Source organism: Mustelus asterias, unplaced genomic scaffold (assembly GCF_964213995.1).
Source record: "Mustelus asterias unplaced genomic scaffold, sMusAst1.hap1.1 HAP1_SCAFFOLD_1461, whole genome shotgun sequence".
Taxonomy (NCBI): Eukaryota; Metazoa; Chordata; class Chondrichthyes; order Carcharhiniformes; family Triakidae; genus Mustelus; species Mustelus asterias.
The window spans coordinates 58669-84745 of record NW_027591406.1 but is presented as its reverse complement, the minus strand read 5'-3'; the positions used below and the strand labels follow the sequence as shown (position 1 = coordinate 84745).

General features: G+C 51.7%; 1 protein-coding gene across 1 annotated transcript; it reads right to left on the bottom strand.

The window, feature by feature from the left end:
* Positions 1-362: 362 nt before the first annotated feature.
* aoc1 (amine oxidase copper containing 1) lies at positions 363-21569 on the bottom strand (the record flags this gene model as incomplete). The annotated part of the gene is made up of 3 exons (XM_078206368.1): positions 21440-21569; positions 6507-8072; positions 363-780 (listed from the first exon to the last, which is right to left on the bottom strand). Coding segments are annotated over exons 2-3 (1976 nt in total), but the record flags the coding sequence as incomplete, so codon positions are not given.
* Between the last annotated feature and the right edge of the window lie 4508 nt (positions 21570-26077).

Sequence of the window (26077 nt, the reverse complement as noted above, 5' to 3'; positions counted from 1 at the left end):
ACTCACTCTGAGACATCCTTGATCCCAGCACCAGGAAGGCAGCATACCATCCTGGAGTTTGTGGCCACAGAAATGCCTGTCTATTCTCCTTACAATTGAATCCCCTATAACTATTGCATTCCACACTTTTTAGCCCGCCCCTCTGCAGCAGAACCAACCGTGACGTAACGAGTTTGGCTGCTGCTGCTTTTCCTAGAGAGGTCGTTCCCCATAACTATCCAAAGCGGGATATCTGTTTTACAGGGGAATGGCCACAGGAGATTCGTGCACTGCCTGCCTATCTCTCTTGCTCTGTCTCGTGGTCACCCATTCCCCTTCCTGCCTGCGGAGTCTGAGCCTGCGGTGCGACCACCTCTCTATACATGCGATTGGCTGTTGGTTGGCAGCTGTTGGGGGATTGGTTGTTGATTGGTTGATGGGGATTGGCTGTTGGTTGGCTGCTGTCAGGGGGATTGATTGTTAGTTGGAAGCTGATTGGACAGTAATCTGACCTGCCCCAGGTGATTGCTTTTTCCTCCTTCCAATCACGAGGCAGCAGCCGGTCAGCGTGGGAGTTGAGCTGGATGCGATAGGCCCGGTGGTTTTGCCACTTGTTCTGTTGTTTGGGGTTATAAAAGAGCAAATATCTGGGCAGGGGCTTCCTGAAGGGAAAGGCAGCGGATCGTTCAACATCTCTTTGCACCCTCTCCAGCCTCGACTGCACAATATAATCTCCGGGAAGCCAGGGGTTACTGATGTTCTCAAATTTCAATCCAAGTGTTTCAAAACTGTTCTCTGTTCCTGCAAAAAAAAGACATTCATTCCATCGAAAAATGCTTCACAATTCACTGCTCCCACACCTCACTGCTTCACCCTGGTTAAAGTGAGACTTCTTACTGTGCGCACCCCAGTCCAACACTGGCATCTCCACATCATGTTAACCAATTGACCCAACAGCTAACTGACAGAAGCTTAAAAACAGCAGCACCAACAGATATAGAATAAAGAACCTTCACATTTGTAAACTAACCCACAGAAACTTTAATATAACATGTCTGGCTAACGCGCACAAATGCCACATTGTCACTGAGTTACTCAGTAACTTTCGATGCATTTCTTTTATTCATTCCCAGAATGAGGGTGTGTCTGGCGAGGGGCCATCACTTAGTGCCCATTCCTAATTACCCTGGAGAAGAGTAAGAGATCTCACACCTGCTTAAAGTCCAACAGGTTTATTTGGAATTAAGAAAATTCGTGCTACCAAATAAACCTGTTGGACTTTAACCTGGTGTTGGGAGACTTCTTACTGTGTTCACCCAGGTCCAACGCCGGCATCTCCACATCATCCCCTTGAGAAAGCAGTGGTGAGCTGTCTTCTATTGAACTGCTGTAGTCCATGTGTGGCAGGTAGACCCACAGTGCTGTTAGGGAGGGAGAGAATTTTAACCCAGCGACAGTGAAGGAATGGCGATATATTACCAAGTCAGACAGTGAGTGACTGGGAGAGATACCTCGAGGTGGTGGTGCTAGACCATGAGGGGGTCAGTGCTGAGGTAGTGCCGCACTGTCATAGGGTCAGTACTGAGGGAGTGCGGCACTGTTAGAGGGTCAGTACTGTGGGAGTGCCGCACTGTCAGAGGGTCAGTACTGAGGGAGTGCTGCACTGTCATAGGGTCCGTACTGAGGTAGTGCCGCACTGTCATAGGGTCAGTACTGAGGGAGTGCCGCACTGTCAGAGGGTCAGTACTGAGGGAGTGCCGCACTGTCAGAGGGTCAGTGCTGAGGGAGTGCCGCACTGTCAGAGGGTCAGTACAGAGGGAGTGCCTCACTGTCAGAGGGTCAGTACTGAGGGAGTGCTGCACTGTCAGAGGGTCAGTGCTGAGGGAGTGCCGCACTGTCATAGGGTCAGTACTGAGGGAGTGCCGCACTGTCAGAGGGTCAGTACTGAGGGAGTGCCGCACTGTCAGAGGGTCAGTGCTGAGGGAGTGCCGCACTGTCAGAGGGTCAGTACAGAGGGAGTGCCTCACTGTCAGAGGGTCAGTACTGAGGGAGTGCTGCACTGTCAGAGGGTCAGTACTGAGGGAGTGCCGCACTGTCAGAGGGTCAGTACAGAGGGAGTGCCGCACTGTCAGAGGGCCAGTACTGAGGGAGTGCTGCACTGTCATAGGGTCCGTACTGAGGGAGTGCCGCACTGTCGTAGGGTCAGTACTGAGGCAGTGCCGCACTGTCAGAGGGTCAGTACTGAGGGAGTGCTGCACTGTCAGAGGGTCAGTACTGAGGGAGTGCCGCACTGTCAGAGGGTCAGCACTGAGGGAGCGCTGCACTGTCATAGGGTCCGTACTGAGGGAGTGCTGCACTGTCGTAGGGTCAGTACAGAGGGAGTGCCGCACTGTCAGAGGGTCAGTACTGAGGGAGTGCTGCACTGTCAGAGGGTCAGTGCTGAGGGAGTGCTGCACTGTCAGAGGGTCAGTGCTGAGGGAGTGCCGCACTGTCAGAGGGTCAGTGCTGAGGGAGTGCCGCACTGTCAGAGGGTCAGTGCTGAGGGAGTGCCGCACTGTCAGAGGGTCAGTACTGAGGGAGTGCCGCACTGTCAGAGGGTCCGTACTGAGGGAGTGCCGCACTGTCAGAGGGTCAGCACTGAGGGAGTGCTGCACTGTCATAGGGTCCGTACTGAGGGAGTGCTGCACTGTCGTAGGGTCAGTACTGAGGGAGTGCCGCACTGTCAGAGGGTCAGCACTGAGGGAGTGCCTCACTGTCAGAGGGTCAGTACTGAGGGAGTGCCGCACTGTTAGTGGGTCAATACTGAGGGAGTGCCGCACTGTCAGAGGGTCAGGACTGAGGGAGTGCCGCACTGTCAGAGGGTCAGTGCTGAGGGAGTGCCGCACTGTCAGAGGGTCAGTGCTGAGGGAGTGCTGCACTGTCAGAGGGTCAGTGCTGAGGGAGTGCCGCACTGTCAGAGGGTCAGTGCTGAGGGAGTGCCGCACTGTCAGAGGGTCAGTGCTGAGGGAGTGCCGCACTGTCAGAGGGTCAGTACTGAGGGAGTGCCGCACTGTCAGAGGGTCCGTACTGAGGGAGTGCCGCACTGTCAGAGGGTCAGCACTGAGGGAGTGCCGCACTGTCATAGGGTCAGTACTGAGGGAGTGCCGCACTGTCAGAGGGTCAGTGCTGAGGGAGTGCTGCACTGTCAGGGGGTCAGTACTGAGGGAGTGCCGCACTGTCATAGGGTCCGTACTGAGGCAGTGCCTCACTGTCAGAGGGTCAGTACCGAGGGAGTGCCGCACCGTCAGAGGGTCAGTACCGAGGGAGTGCCGCACCGTCAGAGGGTCAGTACTGAGGGAGTGCCTCACTGTCAGAGGGTCAGTACTGAGGGAGTGCCGCACTGTTAGTGGGTCAATACTGAGGGAGTGCTGCACTGTCAGAGGGTCAGGACTGAGGGAGTGCCGCACTGTCAGAGGGTCAATACTGAGGGCGTGCTGCACTGTCAGAGGGTCAGTACTGAGGGAGTGCCGCACTGTCAGAGGGTCAGTACCGAGGGAGTGCCGCACCGTCAGAGGGTCAGTACTGAGGGAGTGCCGCACCGTCAGAGGGTCAGTACTGAGGGAGTGCCGCACTGTCAGAGGGTCAGTACCGAGGGAGTGCCGCACCGTCAGAGGGTCAGTACTGAGGGAGTGCCGCACTGTCAGAGGGTCAGGGCTGAGGGAGTGCCGCACTGTCAGAGGGTCAGTACTGAGGGAGTGCCGCACTGTCAGAGGGTCAGTGTTGAGGGAGTGCCGCACTGTCAGAGGGTCAGTACAGAGGGAGTGCCGCACTGTCAGAGGGTCAGTACTGAGGGAGTGCTGCACTGTCAGAGGGTCAGTGCTGAGGGAGTGCTGCACTGTCAGAGGGTCAGTGCTGAGGGAGTGCCGCACTGTCAGAGGGTCAGTGCTGAGGGAGTGCCGCACTGTCAGAGGGTCAGTGCTGAGGGAGTGCCGCACTGTCAGAGGGTCAGTACTGAGGGAGTGCCGCACTGTCAGAGGGTCAGTACCGAGGGAGTGCCGCACCGTCAGAGGGTCAGTACTGAGGGAGTGCCGCACCGTCAGAGGGTCAGTGCTGAGGGAGTGCCGCACTGTCAGAGGGTCAGTACCGAGGGAGTGCCGCACCGTCAGAGGGTCAGTACTGAGGGAGTGCCGCACTGTCAGAGGGTCAGGACTGAGGGAGTGCCGCACTGTCAGAGGGTCAGTACTGAGGGAGTGTCGCACTGTCAGAGGGTCAGTACTGAGGGCGTGCTGCACTGTCAGAGGGTCAGTACTGAGGGAGTGCCGCACTGTCAGAGGGTCAGTACCGAGGGAGTGCCGCACCGTCAGAGGGTCAGTACTGAGGAAGTGCCGCACCGTCAGAGGGTCAGTACCGAGGGAGTGCCGCACTGTCAGAGGGTCAATACTGAGGGAGTGCCGCACTGTCAGAGGGTCAGTACTGAGGGAGTGCCGCACTGTTAGTGGGTCAATACTGAGGGAGTGCCGCACTGTCAGAGGGTCAGTACTGAGGGAGTGCTGCACTGTCAGAGGGTCAGGACTGAGGGAGTGTCGCACTGTCAGAGGGTCAGTGCAGAGGGAGTGCCGCACTGTCAGTGGGTCAGGACTGAGGGAGTGCTGCACTGTCAGAGGGTCAGTACTGAGGGAGTGCCGCACTGTCAGTGGGTCAGTACTGAGGGAGTGCTGCACTATCAGAGGGTCAGTAATGAGAGCGTGCTGAAATGTTGGGGATTCAGACCCCCTCTTCCCTTTCAGATGGTGTATGGTGTATATTGTTAGTCAGTGTGCTGTGTTGTTTTGGAATCATCGCTGAACCCACCACACTCACTATTCACTCCGCGTGGGATCTTGCTGTTTACAAATTTACTGCTTTATCTCCTACTTTCCAACATTTGCAGTTCTTTGGCCATGAAGAGTTTTGGGACTTGCACAGACATTGGCTGTCATTTTCCCACTGTTCATGCCTGTAGGATTTTCCATCCTGCTGCAGCGAATGGAGGTGTGACTTGTTGCCAAGTTCTCTGTGTTTGTCAGAGTGGGAGCGTTGTGGATATGGGCAGTGAGGGCGTGCCCATTGTATTAACACAATGCTACTGGACAGAATGGTAACGGTATGAAATCTCAGACAGTCACCCCCGGGGAGGCCTTTACAGGTTTGGGTTTCACACTATCGGAAAGATATTGACGGATTTGAGGAAAACCGGGAGAGATTGACTCTGATGCTGCCTGTTCTGAGGAATTATCCTGAGGAAGAAGACGTGAAACAATTGGAGCAGCTTTCGTTTGAGATCTGAGGTGACAGAGCAATTAGATGGAGATGTTTGGAAGAATAAATAGAAGACAGTTAATGAAGGGGAATGATTTCTTTGATAAACGAGGGGAATGTTTAATGTGACGGGACATTGGAGACAACAGCAACTTCTCAGATTAACTTTCATATCAGACACCTCACAGCGACAATGTAGAACCTTACAGTGCAGAAAGAGGCCATTCGGCCCACCGAGTCTGTACCCACCACAATCCCACATACTTACCCTGTCAATCCCCTAACACTAGGGTCAATTTATCATGGCCAATCCACCTAACCCACACATCTTTGGACTGTGGGAGGAAACCAGAGAACCCGGAGGAAACCCATGCAGACATTGGGAGAATGTGCAGATTCTGCACAGACAGTGACCCAAGCTGGGAATCGAACCCGGGTCCCTGGCACTGTGAGGCAGCAGCGCTAACCCACTGTGCCACCCCACATACATGAATAGACAGGAAATAGAGGGGTACGGACCACGTAGAGGCAAAAGGTCTTTAGTTTAGAAAGGCATCATGTGTCGGCACAGGCTTGGTGGGCCGAAGGGCCTGTTCCTGTGTTGCACTGTTCTTTGTTCTATTGTCACAAAGAGAGACAATAAATCAGTCAAAGGGATGAGTTTGGTAAATGTTGGAAAGGTGGATGGTGAGTTGGAGAGATGGCGAAAGGTTCAGGGAGAGAATTCCAGAGTGTGCAGCCCAGGCCAATGACAGACTGATTGTAATTACTGAGTCGCAAGAGGACAGATACCCAGGAAGCTCGGTCTCTCTCAAATTGATTTTCTTCATCAAGGACTGGACCAGCCGATAGCCGGGTTGTTGGATGGGTGAGGGGTGGGAGGGTGGGGTGAGGGGGGGGAGGGTGGGGTGAGGGGGGGGTGGGAGGGTGGGGTGATGGGGGGTGGCGGGGGGGGGGGGGGGGTTTGGCTGGGGGCCGGGGTGGGGGGGCTGGGGCAGTTGGTCAGCCCGCCTGGGGGGCTAGGTTGTGGGGGACTTGTGTATCCCTCAGGAGCCTCCTTTCCAGGGAGGATGGAAGGGGTGGGAAGCTGGGAAAAAGGGAATATCGGAAGATTAGGAGATGGGGCGGGATGGGAGTCAATGGTGAATGAGGTAAAAAGCTGAATTCCTGTCTCCTGCTCCCAGGAATCATTCCTTTAGCTCCCTCCTTCCTGTCCCCCAAACTATGGAATCAGCTTCTGTGCAACCCACCTGCTACATCCAGGTCGACTTTATAATGGATAAGGTGAGTGTGGAGATTTCCCAGCACGTAGCCATAGACTTTAGTTCCATAGTTAACACCCTCAGGTGTGAAGAAGGTAGCGTGGATGTAACCAGTAGCGTGGACTTTAACCTCAATCACCCCATTCTGGTAGAAGATGAAGTCCCAGAGATAGTCGTAGTTATAGACAGTGGACGTGGTCCGAATCACCAGGACATGGTTCTCGAGGCCTCCATAAAAATTAAAGCTTCCTTTAAAGTTACTGTTGAAATGTCTCCTCAGCGGAACTGCTGTGGAATATTCAAATATACACAGAGCATTCTTGTAGCGGATTGGCTGGTCCGTGTCCATGAAATGATAGAGATCTTTGTAGGTGGCCATCTCTGGGCAATCGATCCCTTTCGCCAGTTCATATGTCAAGATGCCCATTCCCCAAGCAGTGTCGATGTATTTAGTCTGCATCCCGGCCGGACTGTGCCCAGAGTAAAACGCGATGGCTTCCTGAACACTAATCTCAAAGGCAATGGGCTCGTCATTGAACCTAACATCGAAAAGCTGGAGGCCAGTCGATGCCCGACTTCGAAAGGCAAAGCTCCAGCCAGTGTACAGGACTGAGTTCCCCTGCACCTTGTACCTCTTCCCTGGAGACTCATACTGCTTCGGTCCAGGAATGTCAGTGCGAGTTTTGAAATGGCCTCTAGGGATGTACGTGGAGAAAAGATCTTCACTCCTGTGATTGGGCAGTTTAAAGATATTGACAAGGCCCATGTTGTATTTCCACACCAACTCTTCCACGCTGTTGAAGTACTGCCCATTGTACCAAACCTTCTCCACGGCCCAGCGCTGCGGCTCCACAGACCGATGGTTCAACAAAATCTCAAAGCCGATTGGATGAATGAAATGGCCTTCCACAGCTCGCTGGAGGATAAACCATGACTTCCTGTCCCCTGACTTCTGACCCCTGGGTGCAACATCAGTAAAGAGTAGGCAGCGGTCAGTGCAGTTGTGGTACCAGAATCCACTGGATTCCTTCAAGAACAAGGTGGCGACCTTGGTGACTTCCACCAGTTTCTCATGAATGAGTTCATACTCCACCTTGGTTGTTGGTCTGGAGGCAAACGTTATGGACCGGTTACTCTTCATTGGTACAGGTTGATAATACTTGGGGATTGGCAATGGCCCTACAATATACTCGGTCACATTGGGCATTGCTTCTGCACCAAAGAAGATGACCACTTTAGCGTTGCGTTTCGGAGCACAGCTAACCCCGCTCAGGAAGCTGAGGATGTGGTGTTTCTTGGGGATTTGAAGCTCAATCAGAAAGATATAATTTTTCTGCAGTGTTTTAGTTTTTGCTGCTGACAGATTGAGATTTTTCTGGGCCAGAAGAAAGGTCTTCACTGCTTGCATCTCGGCAGGGCTAAGCTCAGCGAACACGGACGCAGTGTAACGGTAACGGTCAGAGGCCTGGGAATATTGGGAACTAACTCCACACCACATCAGAACAGCCCAAGCACAGGCCCAACCGACCCTCACTTCACCTCCCATCGTTGCACCTACAGGGGGTGAAACAGGAAGAACTGGAATGCCAACTCAAACAACAAGTAACACAACAAGGCTCAGAAATCACCAGGGCAAAGATAACCTGGTCAACGGTCTGCGGAACACAGCATTGGACTTGAGCCCAGACTGTCCACATAACAGGTCAGAAAGAACCTCGCAGCAAATACCCACGAGACTTCATTCAAACATTGAGAACTCCCACTTCCCGCTGCAGACCAGAATTCAACACACTCTCCAATGAAAGAGGGTGCGGATTATATATTCTTCCTGACAAAGGAGACACCCTTGTTCATTCACACATTATCTGCAAAATTATCCCTCACTGGCTCAACCTATTCGATATCCTTCCAAAGATTCTATGTGTCATCCTCACAACTTCACTAATCATTGTAAGAACATAAGAAATAGGAGCAGGAGTAGGCCATCTGGCCCTTCGAGCCTGCCCCGCCATTCAACAAGATCATGGCTGATCTGAAGCGAATCAGTTCCACTTACCCGCCTGCTCCCCATATCCCCTAATTCCCTTATCGATCAGAAAACTATCTACCCGTGATTTAAACATATTCAACAAGGAAGCCTCCACCACTTCAATGGGCAGACAATTCCAGAGATTCACTACCCTCTGAGAGAAGAAGTTCCCCCTCAACTCTGTTCTGAACCGGCCCCCCCTTATTTTGAGGCTGTGCCCTCTAGTTCTGGTTTCCCTTCTAAGTGGAAAGAATCTCTCCACCTCTACCCTATCCAGCCCCTTCATTATCTTATATGTCTCTATATATGTATCGGCTGCAACATTGGCCACAATAAAATGTGCTGTTAGGAAGCATAGACCAGTACAGCACAGTACAGGCCCTTCGGCCCTCGATGTTGTGCCAAGCTTTGACCAAAACCAAGATCAAGCTATCCCACTCCCTCTCATTCTGGTGTGCTCCATGTGCCTATCCAATAACCGCTTGAAAGTTCTAAAGTGTCTGACTCCACTATCACTGCAGGCAGTCCATTCCACACCCCAACCACTCTCTGCGTAAAGAACCTACCTCGGACGTCCCTCCTATATCTCCCACCATGAACCTTATAGTTATGCCCCCTAGTAACAGCTACATCCACCCGAGGAAATAGTCTCTGAACGTCCACTCTATCTATCCCCCTCATCATCTTATAAACCTCTATTAAGTCACCTCTCAACCTCCTCCGCTCTAAAGAGAAAAGCCCTAGCTCCCTCAACCTTTCCTCATAAGACCTACCCTCTAAACCAGGCAGCATCCTGGTAAATGTCCTTTGCACTCTCTCCACATGGTTAGTAAGTTTCTAAATTACCTTGGGGTCCGGGTCCATAGGACTCTAATATCGGCCCCGCAGGTGGAGGAGGTGGTTAAGAAGGCGTATGGTGTGCTGGCCTTTATCAATCGAGGGATTGAGTTTATGAGTCCGGGGATAATGATGCAGCTATATAAGACCCTCGTCAGACCCCACTTGGAGTACTGTGCTCAGTTCTGGTTGCCTCACTATAGGAAGGATGTGGAAAAGATTGAAAGGCTGCAGAGGAGATTTACAAGGATGTTGCCTGGATTGAGTGGCATGCCTTATGAGGATAGACTGAGGGAGCTCGGTCTTTTCTCCTTGGAGAGACGAAGGATGAGAGGAGACCTAATAGAGCTGTATAAGATGTTGAGAGGCATAGATCGGGTGGACTCTCAGAGGCTTTTTCCCAGGGTGGAAATGTCTGCTACGAGAGGACACAGGTTTAAGGTGCTGGGGGGTAGGTACAGGGGAGATGTTAGGGGTAAGTTTTTCACACAGAGGGTGGTGGGCGAGTGGAATCGGCTGCCATCAATGGTGGAGGCAAACTCAATAGGGTCTTTTAAGAGACTCCTGGATGAGTACATGGGACTTAATAGGATGGAGCGTTATAGGTAGGTCAAGAAGGTCGGGATGTGTTCGGCACAACTTGTGGGCCGAAGGGCCTGTTTGTGCTGTAGTTTTTCTATGTTCTATGTCCTATGACACCAAGATTAGTGGCAGAGTGGACAGTGAAGATGATTATCTAGGATTACAACGGGACCTTGATCAATTGGGCCAGTGGGCTGACGAATGGCAGATGGAATTTAATTTAGATAAATGCGAGGTGATGCATTTTGGTAGATTGAACCAGGGCAGGACTTACTCAGTTAATGTTAGGGAATTGGGGAGAGTTACAGAATGAAGAGATCGAGGGGTACACGTTCATAGCTCCTTGAAAGTGGAATCACAGGTGGACAGAGTGGTGAAGAAGGCATTCGGCATGTTTGGTTTCATTGGTCAGAACATTGAATACAGGAGTTGGGACGTCTTGTTGAAGTTGTACAAGACATTGGTAAGGCCACACTTGGAATACTGTGTGCAATTCTGGTCACCCTATTATAGAAAGAATATTATTAAACTAGAAAGAGTGCAGAAAAGCACATGGACTGCAACGTTTCAGGAAGGCAGCTCACCACCACCTTCTGAAGGGCAACGAGGGATGGGCAATAAATGCTATCCAGCCAGCGACACCCATGTCCCATAAATGAATAAAAAAATAAAATAAATAAACTTTAAGCTTAAAATGTTGAGAGGCAGCGATAGGTGAACAGCCAGAATCTTATCCCCAGAGTTGAAATGTCTGATACCAGGCGGCATGCACTGAAGGTGAGAGGGGAGAGTTCAAAGGAGATGTGAGGGACACGCTTTTTACGCAGAGGGGTAGGTGTGTGGAACGCCCTGCCAGGGGTGCTGATGGAGGCAGATACAATAGGGGTGTTTCAGGGGCTTTTAGATAAACACATGAATATGCAGGGACAGAGTGATAGGGAGCAAGGGCAGACAGAAGGGATTAGTTTAATTTGGGGTCATGTTTGGCACAACATCGTGGGCCAACAGGTCTGTTCCTGTGCTGTACTGTTCTTGGTGCTAGCCCGTACCCCAGTGAGAGTCAGTGTGTGTGGGACCCGTACCCCAGTGAGAGTCAGTGTGTGTGGAACCCGTACCCCAGTGTGAGTCAGTGTGTGTGGAACCCGTACCCCAGTGAGAGTCAGTGTGTGTGGGACCCGTACCCCAGTGAGAGTCAGTGTGTGTGGGACCCATACCCCAGTGAGAGTCAGTGTGTGTGGAACCCGTACCCCAGTGAGAGTCAGTGTGTGTGGAACCCGTACCCCAGTGAGAGTCAGCGTGTGTGGGACCCATACCCCAGTGAGAGTCAGTGTGTGTGGAACCCCGTACCCCAGTGAGAGTCAGTGTGTGTGGAACCCGTACCCCAGTGAGAGTCAGTGTGTGTGGAACCCGTACCCCAGTGAGAGTCAGTGTGTGTGGAACCCATACCCCAGTGAGAGTCAGCGTGTGTGGGACCCGTACCCCAGTGAGAGTCAGTGTGTGTGGGACCCGTACCCCAGTGAGAGTCAGTGTGTGTGGGACCCGTACCCCAGTGAGAGTCAGTGTGAGTGGGACCCGTACCCCAGTGAGAGTCAGTGTGTGTGGAACCCGTACCCCAGTGAGAGTCAGTGTGAGTGGGACCCGTACCCCAGTGAGAGTCAGTGTGTGTGGAACCCGTACCCCAGCGAGAGTCGGTGTGTGTGGGACCCGTACCCCAGTGAGAGTCAGTGTGTGTGGGACCCGTACCCCAGTGAGAGTCAGTGTGTGTGGGACCCGTACCCCAGTGAAAGTCAGTGTGTGTGGGACCCGTACCCCAGTGAGAGTCAGTGTGTTTGGGACCCGTACCCCAGTGAGAGTCAGTGTGTGTGGGACCCGTACCCCAGTGAGAGTCAGTGTGTGTGGGACCCGTACCCCAGTGAGAGTCAGTGTGTGTGGAACCTCAGTGAGAGTCAGTGTGTGTGGGACCCGTACCCCAGTGAGAGTCAGTGTGTGTGGAACCCGTACCCCAGTGAGAGTCAGTGTGTGTGGAACCCGTACCCCAGTGAGAGTCAGTGTGTGTGGGACCCGTACCCCAGTGAGAGTCAGTGTGTGTGAAACCCGTACCCCAGTGAGAGTCAGTGTGTGTGGAACCCGTACCCCAGTGAGAGTCAGTGTGTGTGGGACCCGTACCCCAGTGAGAGTCGGTGTGTGTGGGACCCGTACCCCAGTGAGAGTCAGTGTGTGTGGATCCCGTACCCCAGTGAGAGTCAGTGTGTGTGGAACCCGTACCCCAGTGAGAGTCAGTGTGTGTGGAACCCGTACCCCATTGAGAGTCAGTGTGTGTGGGACCCGTACCCCAGTGAGAGTCAGTGTGTGTGGAACCCGTACCCCAGTGAGAGTCAGTGTGTGTGGAACCCATACCCCAGCGAGAGTCGGTGTGTGTGAAACCCGTACCCCAGTGAGAGTCAGTGTGTGTGGAACCCGTACCCCAGTGAGAGTCAGTGTGTGTGGAACCCGTACCCCAGCGAGAGTCGGTGTGTGTGGGACCCGTACCCCAGTGAGAGTCAGTGTGTGTGGATCCCGTACCCCAGTGAGAGTCAGTGTGTGTGGGACCCGTACCCCAGTGAGAGACAGTGTGTGTGGGACCCGTACCCCAGTGAGAGTCAGTGTGTGTGGGACCCGTACCCCAGTGAGAGTCAGTGTGTGTGGAACCCATACCCCAGTGAGAGTCAGTGTGTGTGGAACCCGGACCCCAGTGAGAGTCAGTGTGTGTGGGACCCGTACCCCAGTGAGAGTCAGTGTGTGTGGGACCCGTACCCCAGTGAGAGTCAGTGTGTGTGGAACCCGTAACCCAGTGAGGGTCAGTGTGTGTGGAACCCGTACCCCAGTGAGGGTCAGTGTGTGTGGGACCCGTACCCCAGTGAGAGTCAGTGTGTGTGGGACCCATACCCCAGTGAGAGTCAGTGTGTGTGGGACCCGTACCTCAGTGAGTCAGTGTGTGTGGGACCCGTACCCCAGTGAGAGTCAGTGCGTGTGGAACCCATACCCCAGAGAGAGTCAGTGTGTGTGGAACCCGTACCCCAGTGAGAGTCAGTGTGTGTGGGACCCGTACCCCAGTGAGAGGCAGTGTGTGTGGAACCCATAACCCAGTGAGGGTCAGTGTGTGTGGAACCCGTACCCCAGTGAGAGTCAGTGTGTGTGGGACCCGTACCCCAGTGAGAGTCAGTGTGTGTGGAACCCGTACCCCAGGGAGAATCAGTATGTGTGGAACCCGTACCCCAGTGAGAGTCAGTGTGTGTGGAACCCGTACCCCAGGTAGAGTCAGTGTGTGTGGAACCCGTACCCCAGTGAGAGTCAGTGTGTGTGGAACCCGTACCCCAGTGAGAGTCAGTGTGAGTGGAACCCGTACCCCAGTGAGAGTCAGTGCGTGTGGGAACCGCACCCCAGTGAGAGTCAGTGTGTGTGGAACCCGTACCCCAGTGAGAGTCAGTGTGTGTGGAACCCATAACCCAGTGAGAGTCAGTGTGTGTGAAACCCGTACCCCAGTGAGAGTCAGTGTGTGTGGAACCCGTACCCCAGTGAGAGTCAGTGTGTGTGGAACCCGTACCCCAGTGAGAGTCAGTGTGTGTGGAACCCGTACCCCAGTGAGAGTCAGTGTGTGTGGAACCCGCACCCCAGTGAGAGTCAGTGTGTGTGGAACCCGTACCCCAGTGAGAGTCAGTGTGTGTGGAACCCGTACCCCAGTGAGAGTCAGTGTGTGTGGAACCCGTACCCCAGTGAGGGTCAGTGTGTGTGGAACCCGTACCCCAGTGAGAGTCAGTGTGTGTGGAACCCAGGATGTCTCTGGTCGAGTCCCAGAAATCCTGAGGGGGGAGGGAGAGAAGCCAGAGGTAGCGGTACATATTGGTACCGCTGATGTGGGACGGAAGGGGGAAGGGGTCATGAAAAGAGAGTATAGGGAATTAGGGAGACAGCTGAGAAGGAGGAAAGCAAAGGTAGTAATCTCGGGATTGCTGCCTGTGCCACGGGAAGGTGAGGAAAGGAATGGAGTGAGGTGGAGGATGAATGTGTGGCTGAGGGACTGGTGCAGGGGGCAGGGATTCAGGTTCCTGGACCATTGGGACCTCTTTAGGGGCAGGTGTGACCTGTATACAAAAAACGGGTGGCACTTGAATCCCAGGGGGACCAATATCCTGGCGGGAAGGTTGGCTAAGGCAACTGGGGAGAGTTTCAACTAGATGGGTTGGGGGGAGGGGATCGAGACGAGGTGATTGGGAGCGAGGAAGTTAGCTCACAAACAGAGAAGGGTTATAGACAGTACAAGAGGGAGGATGGACGGGGGATAGAGAAGGGGGGAGCTCAGACCAAAGGATTGAGATAGAACATAGAACATAGAAAAACTACAGCACAAACAGGCCCTTCGGCCCACAAGTTGTGCCGAACACATCCCTACCTTCTTGACCTACCTATAACCCTCCATCCTATTAGATCCCCTGTACTCATCCAGGAGTCTCTTAAATGACCCTATTGAGTTTGCCTCCACCACCACTGACGGCAGCCAATTCCACTCGCCCACCACCCTCTGTGTGAAAAACTTACCCCTAACATCTCCCCTGTACCTCCCCCCCAGCACCTTAAACCTGTGTCCTCTCATAGCAGACATTTCCACCCTGGGAAAAAGCCTCTGAGAGTCCACCCGATCTATGCCTCTCAACATCTTATACACCTCTATTAGGTCTCCTCTCATCCTTCGTCTCTCCAAGGAGAAAAGACCGAGCTCCCTCAGCCTATCCTCATAAGGCATGCCACTCAATCCAGGCAACATCCTTGTAAATCTCCTCTGCAGCCTTTCAATCTTTTCCACATCGTTCCTGTAATGAGGTGACCAGAACTGAGCACAGTACTCCAAGTGGGGTCTGACGAGGGTCTTATACAGCTGCATCATTATCCCCGGACTCCGAAACTCAATCCCTCGATTGATAAAGGCCAGCACACCATACGCCTTCTTAACCACCTCCTCCACCTGCGGGGCCGATTTTAGAGTCCTATGGACCCGGACCCCAAGGTCCTTCTGATCCTCTACGGTACGAAGAGTCTTTCCCTTTATATTGTACTCCTTGTAGGTTGGCTAAGGCTACTGGGGAGAATTTAAACTAGATAGGTTGGGGGGAGGGGAGCTAGAAGAGTTGACTAGGATCAAGGAACTAATTGATGGGGGGGGAGGATGCAGGGGTAAGGGGAATTACAAAATTAATGGTAGAGGAGAGGGTGCAAGTGAATGAAGGCGGTAATTTAGATAAGGGAGTAGAGGGAGACGGTGTTCGCGACTCATCAAAGCGGGTCCAGATAAAAGCTGGAATAAGGACACTTTGCCTGAATGCACGAAGCATTCGGAACAAGGTAAATGAGTTGATGGTGCAAATCAGCACAAGTGGGTACGATCCAGTGGCCATTACAGAAACGTGGCTGAAAGGTGACCAGGACTGGGAGATGAATATCCAGGGGTATCAGGCGTTTAGGAAGAATAGACAGGAAGGAAAAGGTGGTGGGGTCGCGCTATTAATAAGAGATAATATCAGGGTAGTACTGAGGGATGACATAGGCTCTGAGGAACAAAACGTGGAATCATTATGGGTAGAGATGAGGAATAGTAGAGGGAGAAAGACACTAGTAGGTGTGGTATATAGGCCCCAAAATAATAATGTTGAGGTAGGGAGGGCTATAAACAAGCAGATAAGGGATGCGTGTAAAAACGGAACGGCAATAATCATGGGGGACTTCAACATGCACATTGACTGGCAGACTCAAGTTGGTAAGGGTGGAATGGAGGAAGAGTTCTTAGAATGCTGTCGGAATAGTTTCCTTGAACAGCATGTTACGGAACCGACGAGGGAACGAGCTATTTTGGATCTGGCATTGTGTAACGAGGTAGGTAGAATTAAGAATCTTATTGTGAAGGACCCTCTTGGGTCTAGTGACCACAATATGGTCGGATTTCTGATTCAGATGGAAGAGGAGAAAGTTTGGTCCCAAACCAGTGTCCTCTGTTTGAACAGAGGGAAATATGATAAGATGAGGGATGAATTGGCTAAGGTAGACTGGGAGAGCAGGCTGGCAGGTAAGATAGCTGAGGAACAGTGGAGGATTTTTAAGGAGATCCTTTTCAGTTCTCAGCAAAAATATATTCCAGCAAAAAACAAGGATTGTAAGAAAAGGGAGAACCAGCCGTGGATAACGAAGGAAATAAAGGAGAGTATTAAAATGAAAACAGCTGCGTACAGAGTGGCCAAAAATAGTGGAGAAACAAGTGATTGGGAAAAATTTAAGAAACAACAAAGAGAGACTAAGAAAGCGATAAAGAAAGGAAGGATAGACTATGAAGCTCGGCTCGCAATTAATATAAAAAATTATAGTAAAAGTTTTTATAAATATATAAAAAGGAATAGAGTGGCTTGAGTGAATGTTGGACCCTTGGAGGACGAGAGGGGGGAGTTAATAGTGGGAAATGAGGATATGGCTGAGTCTTTAAATAAGTTTTTTGTGTCGGTCTTCACGGTGGAGGACACAAATAGTTTGCCAAATATTAACGATAGAGGGTTGGCAGCAGGAGAAATACTTAATACAATTAATGTTACCAGAGAGGCAGTGCTGGGTAGACTAATGGGACTGAAGGTGGACAAGTCCCCGGGTCCGGATGGAATGCATCCCAGGCTATTGAAAGAAATGTCAGAGGTAATAGTGGATGCATTAGTGATTATTTATCAAAACTCGTTGCATTCTGGGGTAGTGCCGGTTGATTGGAAAACGGCTAATGTTACGCCGCTGTTTAAAAAAGGAAGGAGACAAAAGGCGGGTAACTATAGGCTGGTCAGCTTAACGTCTGTAGTAGGGAAAATGCTGGAATCCATTATTAAAGAGGAGATAGCAGGGCATCTGGATAGAAATGGTTCGATCAATCAGACGCAGCATGGATTCATGAGGGGAAAGTCGTGCTTGACGAACATGTTGGATTTTTATGAAGATGTGACGAGGGCGGTTGATGGAGGAGAACTGGTGGATGCGGTGTTTTTGGATTTCCAAAAGGCGTTTGATAAGGTGCCCCATAAAAGGCTGCTGAAGAAGATTGGGGCACACGGAGTTGGGGGTAGTGTGTTAAAGTGGATTGGGGACTGGCTGTCCGACAGGAAGCAAAGAGTCGGAATAAATGGGTGTTTTTCCGGTTGGAGGGAGGTAACTAGTGGCGTGCCACAGGGATCGGTACTCGGGCCGCAACTATTTACCATTTATATAGATGATCTGGAGGAGGGGACGGAGTGTAGGGTAACGAAGTTTGCAGACGACACAAAGATAAGTGGAAAAGTGAATCGTGTGGAGGACGGAGAAGATCTGCAGAGAGATTTGGACAGGCTGAGTGAGTGGGCGAGGATATGGCAAATGGAGTATAACGTTGATAAATGCGAGGTTATACACTTTGGAGGAAATAATAACAAATGGGATTACTATCTCAATGGAAAGAACTTAAAACATGCTACCGTGCAAAGGGACCTGGGGGTCCTTGTGCATGAGACGCAAAAGCCCAGTCTGCAGGTACAACAGGTGATCAAGAAGGCAAATGGGATGTTGGCCTATATCGCGAGGGGGATAGAATATAAAAGCAGGGATGTCTTGATGCACCTGTACAGGGCATTGGTGAGGCCGCAGCTGGAATACTGTGTGCAGTATTGGTCCCCTTATATGAGGAAGGATATATTGGCATTGGAGGGAGTGCAGAGAAGGTTCACCAGGTTGATACCGGAGATGAGGGGTTTGGATTATGAGGAGAGGCTGAGGAGATTGGGTTTGTACTCGTTGGAGTTTAGAAGGATGAGGGGGGATCTTATGGAGACTTATAAAATAATGCGGGGGCTGGATAGGGTGGAGGCGGAGAGACTCTTTCCACTTAGTAAGGAAGTTAAAACGAGAGGACACAGCCTCAAAATAAAGGGGGGTCGGTTTAAGACAGAGTTGAGGAGGAACTTCTTCTCCCAGAGGGTGGTGAATCTCTGGAATTCTCTGCCCACTGAGGTGGTGGAGGCTACCTCGCTGAATATGTTTAAAGCGCGGATGGATGGATTCCTGATCGGTCAGGGAATTAGAATCATAGAAACCCTACAGTGCAGAAGGAGGCCATTCGGCCCATCGAGTCTGCACCGACCACAATCCCACCCAGGCCCTACCTATCCCCACATATTTACCCGCTAATCCCTCTAAACTACGCATCCCAGGACTCTAAGGGGCAATTTTTAACCTGGCCAATCAACCTAACCTGCACATCTTTGGACTGTGGGAGGAAACAGGAGCACCCGGAGGAAACCCACGCAGACACGAGGAGAATGTGCAAACTCCACACAGACAGTGACCCGAGCCGGGAATCGAACCCGGGACCCTGGAGCTGTGAAGCAGCAGTGCTAACCACTGTGCTACCGTGCCGCCCAATTAAGGGTTATGGGGATCAGGCGGGTAAGTGGTACTGATCCACGTCAGATCAGCCATGATCTTATTGAATGGCGGGGCAGGCTCGAGGGGCTAGATGGCCTACTCCTGCTCCTATTTCTTATGTTCTTATGTTCATTCCATTTGACCTACCAAAATGGACCACGACGCATTTATCTGGGTTGAAGTCCATCTGCCACTTCTCCGCCCAGTCTTGCATCCTATCTATGTCACTCTGTAACTTCTGACATCCCTCCAGACTATCCACAATCCCACCAACCTTCGTGTTGTCGGCAAACTTACCAACCCATCCTTCCGCTTCCTCATCCAGGTCATTTATGAAAATGACAAACAGCAAGGGTCCCAGAACAGATCCCTGGGGCACTCCACTGGTGACCGACCTCCATTTAGAAAAAGACCCATCTATACCCACTCTCTGCCTCCTTTGGGCAAGCCAGTTCTGGATCCACAGGGCAGCAGCCCCTTAGATCCCATGCCCTCTCACTTTTTCTAGAAGCCTTGCATGGGGGACCTTATCGAACGCCTTGCTAATATCCATATAAACCACATCTACCGCCTTCCCTTTGTCAATGTGTTTAGTCACATTTTCGAAGAACTCCACCAGGCTTGTAAGGCACGATCTGCCTATGACAAAGCCATGCTGAGTATTCTTGAGCATACTAAACCTCTCTAAATGCTCATAAATCTTGTCCCTCAGGATCTTCTCCATTAGCTTACCAACCACTGAGGTTAGACTCACCGGTCGGTAATTTCCTGGGCTATCCCTATTCCCCTTCTTGAAAATAGGAACCACATCCGCAATCCTCCAATCCTCCGGCACCTCGCCCGTCTCCATCGACGACGCAAAGATCATCGCCAGTGGCTCTGCAATCTCTTCCCTCGCCTCCCACAGTAACCTGGGGTACATCCCATCCGGACCCGGCGACTTATCTATCTTGATGCCATTCAAAGATTCCAGCACAACCTCTTTCTTAAAGTCCACAGTTTACTTTAATGCCAGGAGTAAAGTGAATAAAGGGGATGAGCTCAGAGCGTGGATCGATGCCTGGAAGTGTGATGTGGTGGCCATTACGGAGACTTGGATGTCTCAGGGACAGGACTGGATACTCCAGGTGCCAGGATTCAGATGTTTCAGGAAGGACAGGGAGGGAGGCAAGAGAGGGGGTGGAGTGGCACTGCTGATCAGGTATAGTGTCACAGCTGTAGAGAAGGTGTATGCTGTGGAGGGATTGTCTACAGAGTCTCTGTGGGTGGAAGTTCGGAGTGGGAAGGGGTCGATCACTTTGCTGGGAGTTTTCTATCGGTCGCCCAATAGTAACAGGGAGGTGGAGGAGCAGATAGGGAAACAGATCCTGGAGAGTTGCAATAATAGCAGAGTTGTTGTGATGGGAGACTTTAATTTCCCAAGCATAGATTGGAATATCCCGAGGGTAAGGGGATTGGATGGGGAGGAGTTCATTCGGTGTGTTCAGGAGGGTTTCCTGACACAGCATGTGGACAAGCCTACAAGAGGAGAGGCTGTACTTGATCTCATCCTGACCAATGAACCTGGACAGGTGTCAGATCTCTCAGTGGAAGAGCATCTTGGGGATAGCGATCATAACTCTATCTCCTTTATGCTTGCATTGGAAAAAGAGAGGATCAGGCAAGCTAGGAAAGCGTTTATATGGAGTAAGGGGAAATATGAAGACATAAGGCAGCAAATTAGAGGAGTAAATTGGAAGGAGGTATTCTCGGGGAAATGTACTGAAGAGAGGTGGCAGTTTTTCAAGGAATGTCTGTCTAGAGTTCTACAGATGATGTATTAGCTTTCGGAGCGCTGCTCCTTCGTCAGATGGAGTGGAAATGTGCTCTCAAACAGGGCACAGAGACACAAAATCAAGTTACAGAATACTGGTGAGAATGCGAATCTCTACAGCCATCCAGATCTTAAAGATACAGACAATGTGGGTGGAGGGAGCATTAAGTACAGGTTAAAGAGATGTGTATTGTCTCCAGATAGGTCAGCCCGCAAGTCCAGAAGGCAGGCTGTGGGGGTTACTGATAATGTGACATAAATCCAACATCCCGGTTTAGACCGTCCTCATGTGTGCGGAACTTGGCTATCAGTTTCTGCTCAGCGACTCTGAAGCTAATGGTATTTGCTACCAAATAAACCTGTTGGACTTTAACGTGGTGTTGTTAAAACTCTTACTCGAGTTCTACAGGACAACGTTCCGAGCAGACAGGGAGGAGTTGGTAGGGTAAAGGAACCGTGGTGCACAAAAGCTGTGTGGGACCTCGTCGAGAAGAAAAGGAAAGCATACAAAAGGTTCAGAGAACTTGGTGAAGATAGGGATCTAGATGAGTATACGGCTTGTCGGAAGGGACTAAAGAAGGAAATTCGGAGAGCTTTGACTATAACACTATATTCTGCACTCTCTCGTTTCCTTCTCCCCTATGTACTCTATGAAAGATAAGCTTTGTATAGCATGGAAGAAACAATACTTTTCACTGTATCCCAATGTGACAAGAATAAATCAAATCAAATCAAATAATGTGGTGACCAGAACTGCACACAGTGCTCCAGCTGTGGCCTCACCAAAGTTCTATAAACTCCAACATGTCTTCAGTGCTTTTGTAATCTATACCCCGATTGATAAAGGCGAGTGTCCCATATGCCTTTTTCACCACCCTACTAACATGTCCTTCCGCTGCCAGAGATCTGTGGACAAACACGCCAAGGTCCCTTTGTTCCACAGAACCTTCGAGTGTTCTATCATTCATTGAGTACTTCCTTGTCCAATTATTCCTTCCAAAGTGTATCACCTCACACTTTTCAGGGTTAAATTCCATCTGACTTATCTGCCCATTTGACCATTCCGTCTATATCTTCTTGTAGCCCAAGACCCACTGTTAACCAAATGGCCAATCTTTGTGTCATCCACAAACTTCGGAAACCTACTCCCCCATATAGTCATCAATGTCATTTATATAAATGAAAAAGGTCGGGTTGAAAACTTACCTTGGGATCCTCTGCAGATTGTGCTGACAGTTTGTGTTGTTGCGATTTAAATGTTCTCTGTCTGTGTCGAACCGTGAGAATGAATAAACTGCAGTGTGGAAGATCAGATAACGGAGAGGTGAAAGACCGACACTTCGATAAACTATCTTTTATCTGAGCACAGATTGCAACTCCTCAACGCTTATCAATCTCTCCACTTACACCAGCTGCCATTGCTCTGTCAATCAGTAACGCTCAGCCTGACAATTCAGAATGCAGAGTAAACCTCTCCAAGGGGAAAGCTGTGAACATCCCCCCTGACTCCCTGTGTCCCGGACACATTCTTCATCTGATCCTCACTCTCCCCCCACCCTCACTCTGCTCTCACCCCACTCCTCCCCCTCACTCACTCTCCCCACCCTCACTCTCCCCCTGCCTTCACTCTGCCCTCACCCACTCTCCCCCACCCTCACTTTCCCCCCACCCTCACTCTGCCCTCACCCTCACTCTCCCCCACCCTCACTCTCCCCCACCCTCACTCTCCCCCACCCTCACTCTCCCCTCACCCTCACTCTGCCCCCACACTAGCTCTCCCCCCACCCTCACTCTCCCCCCACCCTCACTCTCCCCCCACCCTCACTCTCCCCCCACCCTCACTCTCCCCCCACCCGCACTCAACCCCCACCCGCACTCTGCCCCCACACTCATAAGAACATAAGAAATAGGAGCAGGAGTAGGCCATCTAGCCCCTCGAGCCTGCCCCGCCATTCAATAAGATCATGGCTGATCTGAAGTGGATCAGTTCCACTTACCCGCCTGATCCCCATAACCCCTAATTCCCTTACCGATCAGGAATCCATCTATCCATGATTTAAACATATTCAACGAGGTAGCCTCCACCACTTCAGTGGGCAGACAATTCCAGAGATTCACCACCCTCTGAGAGAAGAAGTTCCTCCTCAACTCTGTCCTAAACTGACCCCCCTTTATTTTGAGGCTGGGCCCTCTAGTTCTGGTTTCCTTTCTAAGTGGAAAGAATCTCTCCACCTCTCCCCTATCCAGCCCCTTCATTATCTTCTTGGTCTCTATAAGATCACCCCTCAGCCTTCTAAATTCCAACGAGTACAAACCCAATCTGCTCAGTCTCTCCTCATAATCAACACCCCTCATCTCCGGTATCAACCTGGTGAACCTTCTCTGCACTCCCTCCAATGCCAATATATCCTTCCGCAAATAAGGGGACCAATACTGCACACAGTATTCCAGCTGCGACCTCACCAATGCCCTGTACAGATGCAGCAAGACATCTCTGCTTTTATATTCTATCCCCCTTGCGATATAGGCCAACATCCCATTTGCCTTCTTGATCACCTGTTGCACCTGCAGACTGGGTTTTTGCGTCTCATGCACAAGGACCCCCAGGTCCCTCTGCACAGCAGCATGTTGTAATTTCTTTCCATTTAAATAATAATCCAATTTGCTATTATTTCTTCCAAAGTGAATAACCTCGCATTTGCCAACGTTATACTCCATCTGCCAGATCCTCGCCCACTCACTCAGCCTATCCAAATCTCTCTGCAGACCTTCCGCTTCCTCCACGCAATTCACTTTCCCACTTATCTTCGTGTCATCAGCAAACTTTGTTACCCTACACTCAGTCTCCTCCTCCAGATCATCTATGTAAATAGTAAACAGTTGAGGCCCCAGCACCGATCCCTGCGGCACGCCACTCGTCACCACCTGCCAACCAGAAAAGCACCACTCACTCTGCCCTCACCCCACTCTCCCCCCACTCTCACTCAGCCCCACCCTCACTCTCCCCCCACCCCCACTGTCCCCCACCCCCACTCTCCCCCACCCTCGCTCTCCCCCCACCCCCACTCTCTCCCACCCTCACTTTCACCCCACCCTCACTCTGCCCTTACCCCGGCTCTCCCCCCACCCACACTCTCCCCCCACCCTCACTCTCCCCCACCCTCACTCTCCCCCCACCCTCACTCTCCCCCCACCCTCACTCTCCCCCCACCCGCACTGTCTCCCCGACCCCACCTCCCCCCACCCTCACTCTCCCCCCACCCGCACTGTCCCCCGACCCTCACTCTCCCCCCACCCACACTGTCCCCCGACCCTCACTCTCCCCCCACCCCCAACGTCCCCTGACCCTCACTCTCCCGCCACCCCCACTGTCCCCCCACCCTCACTCTCCCCCCACTCCCACTGTCTCCCGACCCTCACTCTCCCCCCACCCACACTGTCCCCCCACCCACACTCTACGCCCACCCCCACTCTCCCCCACCCTCACTCTCCCCCCACCCTCACTTTCCCCCCGACCCCGCTCTCCCCCCACCCTCACTCTCCCCCAACCCTCACTCTCCCCCCACCCCCACTCTCCCCCCACCCCCACTCTCCCCCCACCCCCACTCTCCACCCACCCTCACTTTCCCAACACCCTCACTCTTCCCCTTCCCCCCACGCCTCACCTCTCCCCCTCCTCCCCTGTGCCTCCCTCCCCCCCCCCAACCCCCCACCCTGTGCCTCCCCCTCCCCTCCAGTGAGGCTCTGAGTGTGGTTTGAGTTGTGTGTGAGCTGGTTATTGAGTAACTCGGGAGGGGTCAGTGCGGGAAGGACAGTGATTCGTTTCCCACTGAGCTGCTGGAACAGGCTGGATCCCGACCTTGATTCTGTTTTGCAAAACGTTAGTGATCAGAGTTGTGAATTCCACACAGCCTCACTCTGCACCCCAGGGTGGGGGCGGTGACTGGACACACAGCAGCACGGAGACTCTAACTAGAGTTGAACTGTACGGCGCAATCTGCACTCACTCAACAAAGAGGAGAGGGAGGGGAGAGAGGGAGGGAGAGGCAGGGGAAAGACAAGGAGAGGTGCCGGGGGAACGGGGGAACGGGGGAATGAGCTGAGCAAAGGCAGAGAGCTGAGGGCCCCAGGGTTCTGGGTGAATCACCCACACATCGCTCTGATATTTATCAACAGACCCTGGCTAAGTCAGGGTTTATTCTCCATCCTTAACTGCCACTTCAGAAGGTGGAGGCGAGCTGCCTTCTTGAACTGCTGCAGTCCATGTGGTGTAGGTACACCTGATGTGGAGATGCCGGCGTTGGACTGGGATAAACACAGTAAGAAGTCTCACAACACCAGGTTAATGTCCAAAAGGTTCATTTGGTAGCAAAAGCCACTCGCTTTCGGAGCGCTGCCCCTTCGTCAGGTGAGTGGGAGTTCTGTTCACAAACAGGGCATATAGAAATCATAGAAATCATAGAAACCCTACAGTACAGAAAGAGGCCTTTCGGCCCATCGAGTCTGCACCGACCACAATCCCACCCAGGCCCTACCCTCATATCCCTACATATTTTACCCACTAATCCCTCTAACCTACACATCTCAGGACACTAAGGGCAATTTTTAGCATGGCCAATCAACCTAACCCGCACATCTTTGGACACAAACTCAATTTACAGAATAATAATTGGAATGCGAGTCTTTACAGGTAATCAAGCCTTAAAGGTACAGACAATGTGAGTGGAGAGAGCGTTAAGCACATAAGAACATAAGAACATAAGAAATAGGAGCAGGAGTAGGCCATCTAGCCCCTCGAGCCTGCCCCGCCATTCAATAAGATCATGGCTGATCTGACGTGGATCAGTACCACTTACCCGCCTGATCCCTATAACCCTTAATTCCCTTACCGCTCAGGAATCCATCCATCCGCGCTTTAAACATATTCAGCGAGGTAGCCTCCACCACCTCAGTGGGCAGAGAATTCCAGAGATTCACCACCCTCTGGGAGAAGAAGTTCCTCCTCAACTCTGTCTTAAACCGACCCCCCTTTATTTTGAGGCTGTGTCCTCTAGTTTTAACTTCCTTACTCAGTGGAAAGAATCTCTCCGCCTCCACCCTATCCAGCCCCCGCATTATCTTATAAGTCTCCATAAGATCCCCCCTCATCCTTCTAAACTCCAACGAGTACAAACCCAATCTCCTCAGCCTCTCCTCATAATCCAAACCCCTCATCTCCGGTATCAACCTGGTGAACCTTCTCTGCACTCCCTCCAATGCCAATATATCCTTCCTCATATAAGGGGACCAATACTGCACACAGTATTCCAGCTGCGGCCTCACCAATGCCCTGTACAGGTGCATCAAGACATCCCTGCTTTTATATTCTATCCCCCTCGCAATATAGGCCAACATCCCATTTGCCTTCTTGATCACCTGTTGTACCTGCAGACTGAGCTTTTGCGTCTCATGCACAAGGACCCCCAGGTCCCTTTGCACGGTAGCATGTTTTAATTTGTTTCCATTGAGATAGTAATCCCATTTGTTATTATTTCCTCCAAAGTGTATAACCTCGCATTTCTCAACGTTATACTCCATTTGCCATATCCTCGCCCACTCACTCAGCCTGTCCAAATCTCTCTGCAAATCTTCTCCGTCCTCCACACGATTCACTTTTCCACTTATCTTTGTGTCGTCTGCAAACTTCGTTACCCTACACTCCGTCCCCTCCTCCAGATCATCTATATAAATGGTAAACAGTTGCGGCCCGAGTACCGATCCCTGCGGCACGCCACTAGTTACCTTCCTCCAACCGGAAAAACACCCATTTATTCCGACTCTTTGCTTCCTGTCGGATAGCCAGTC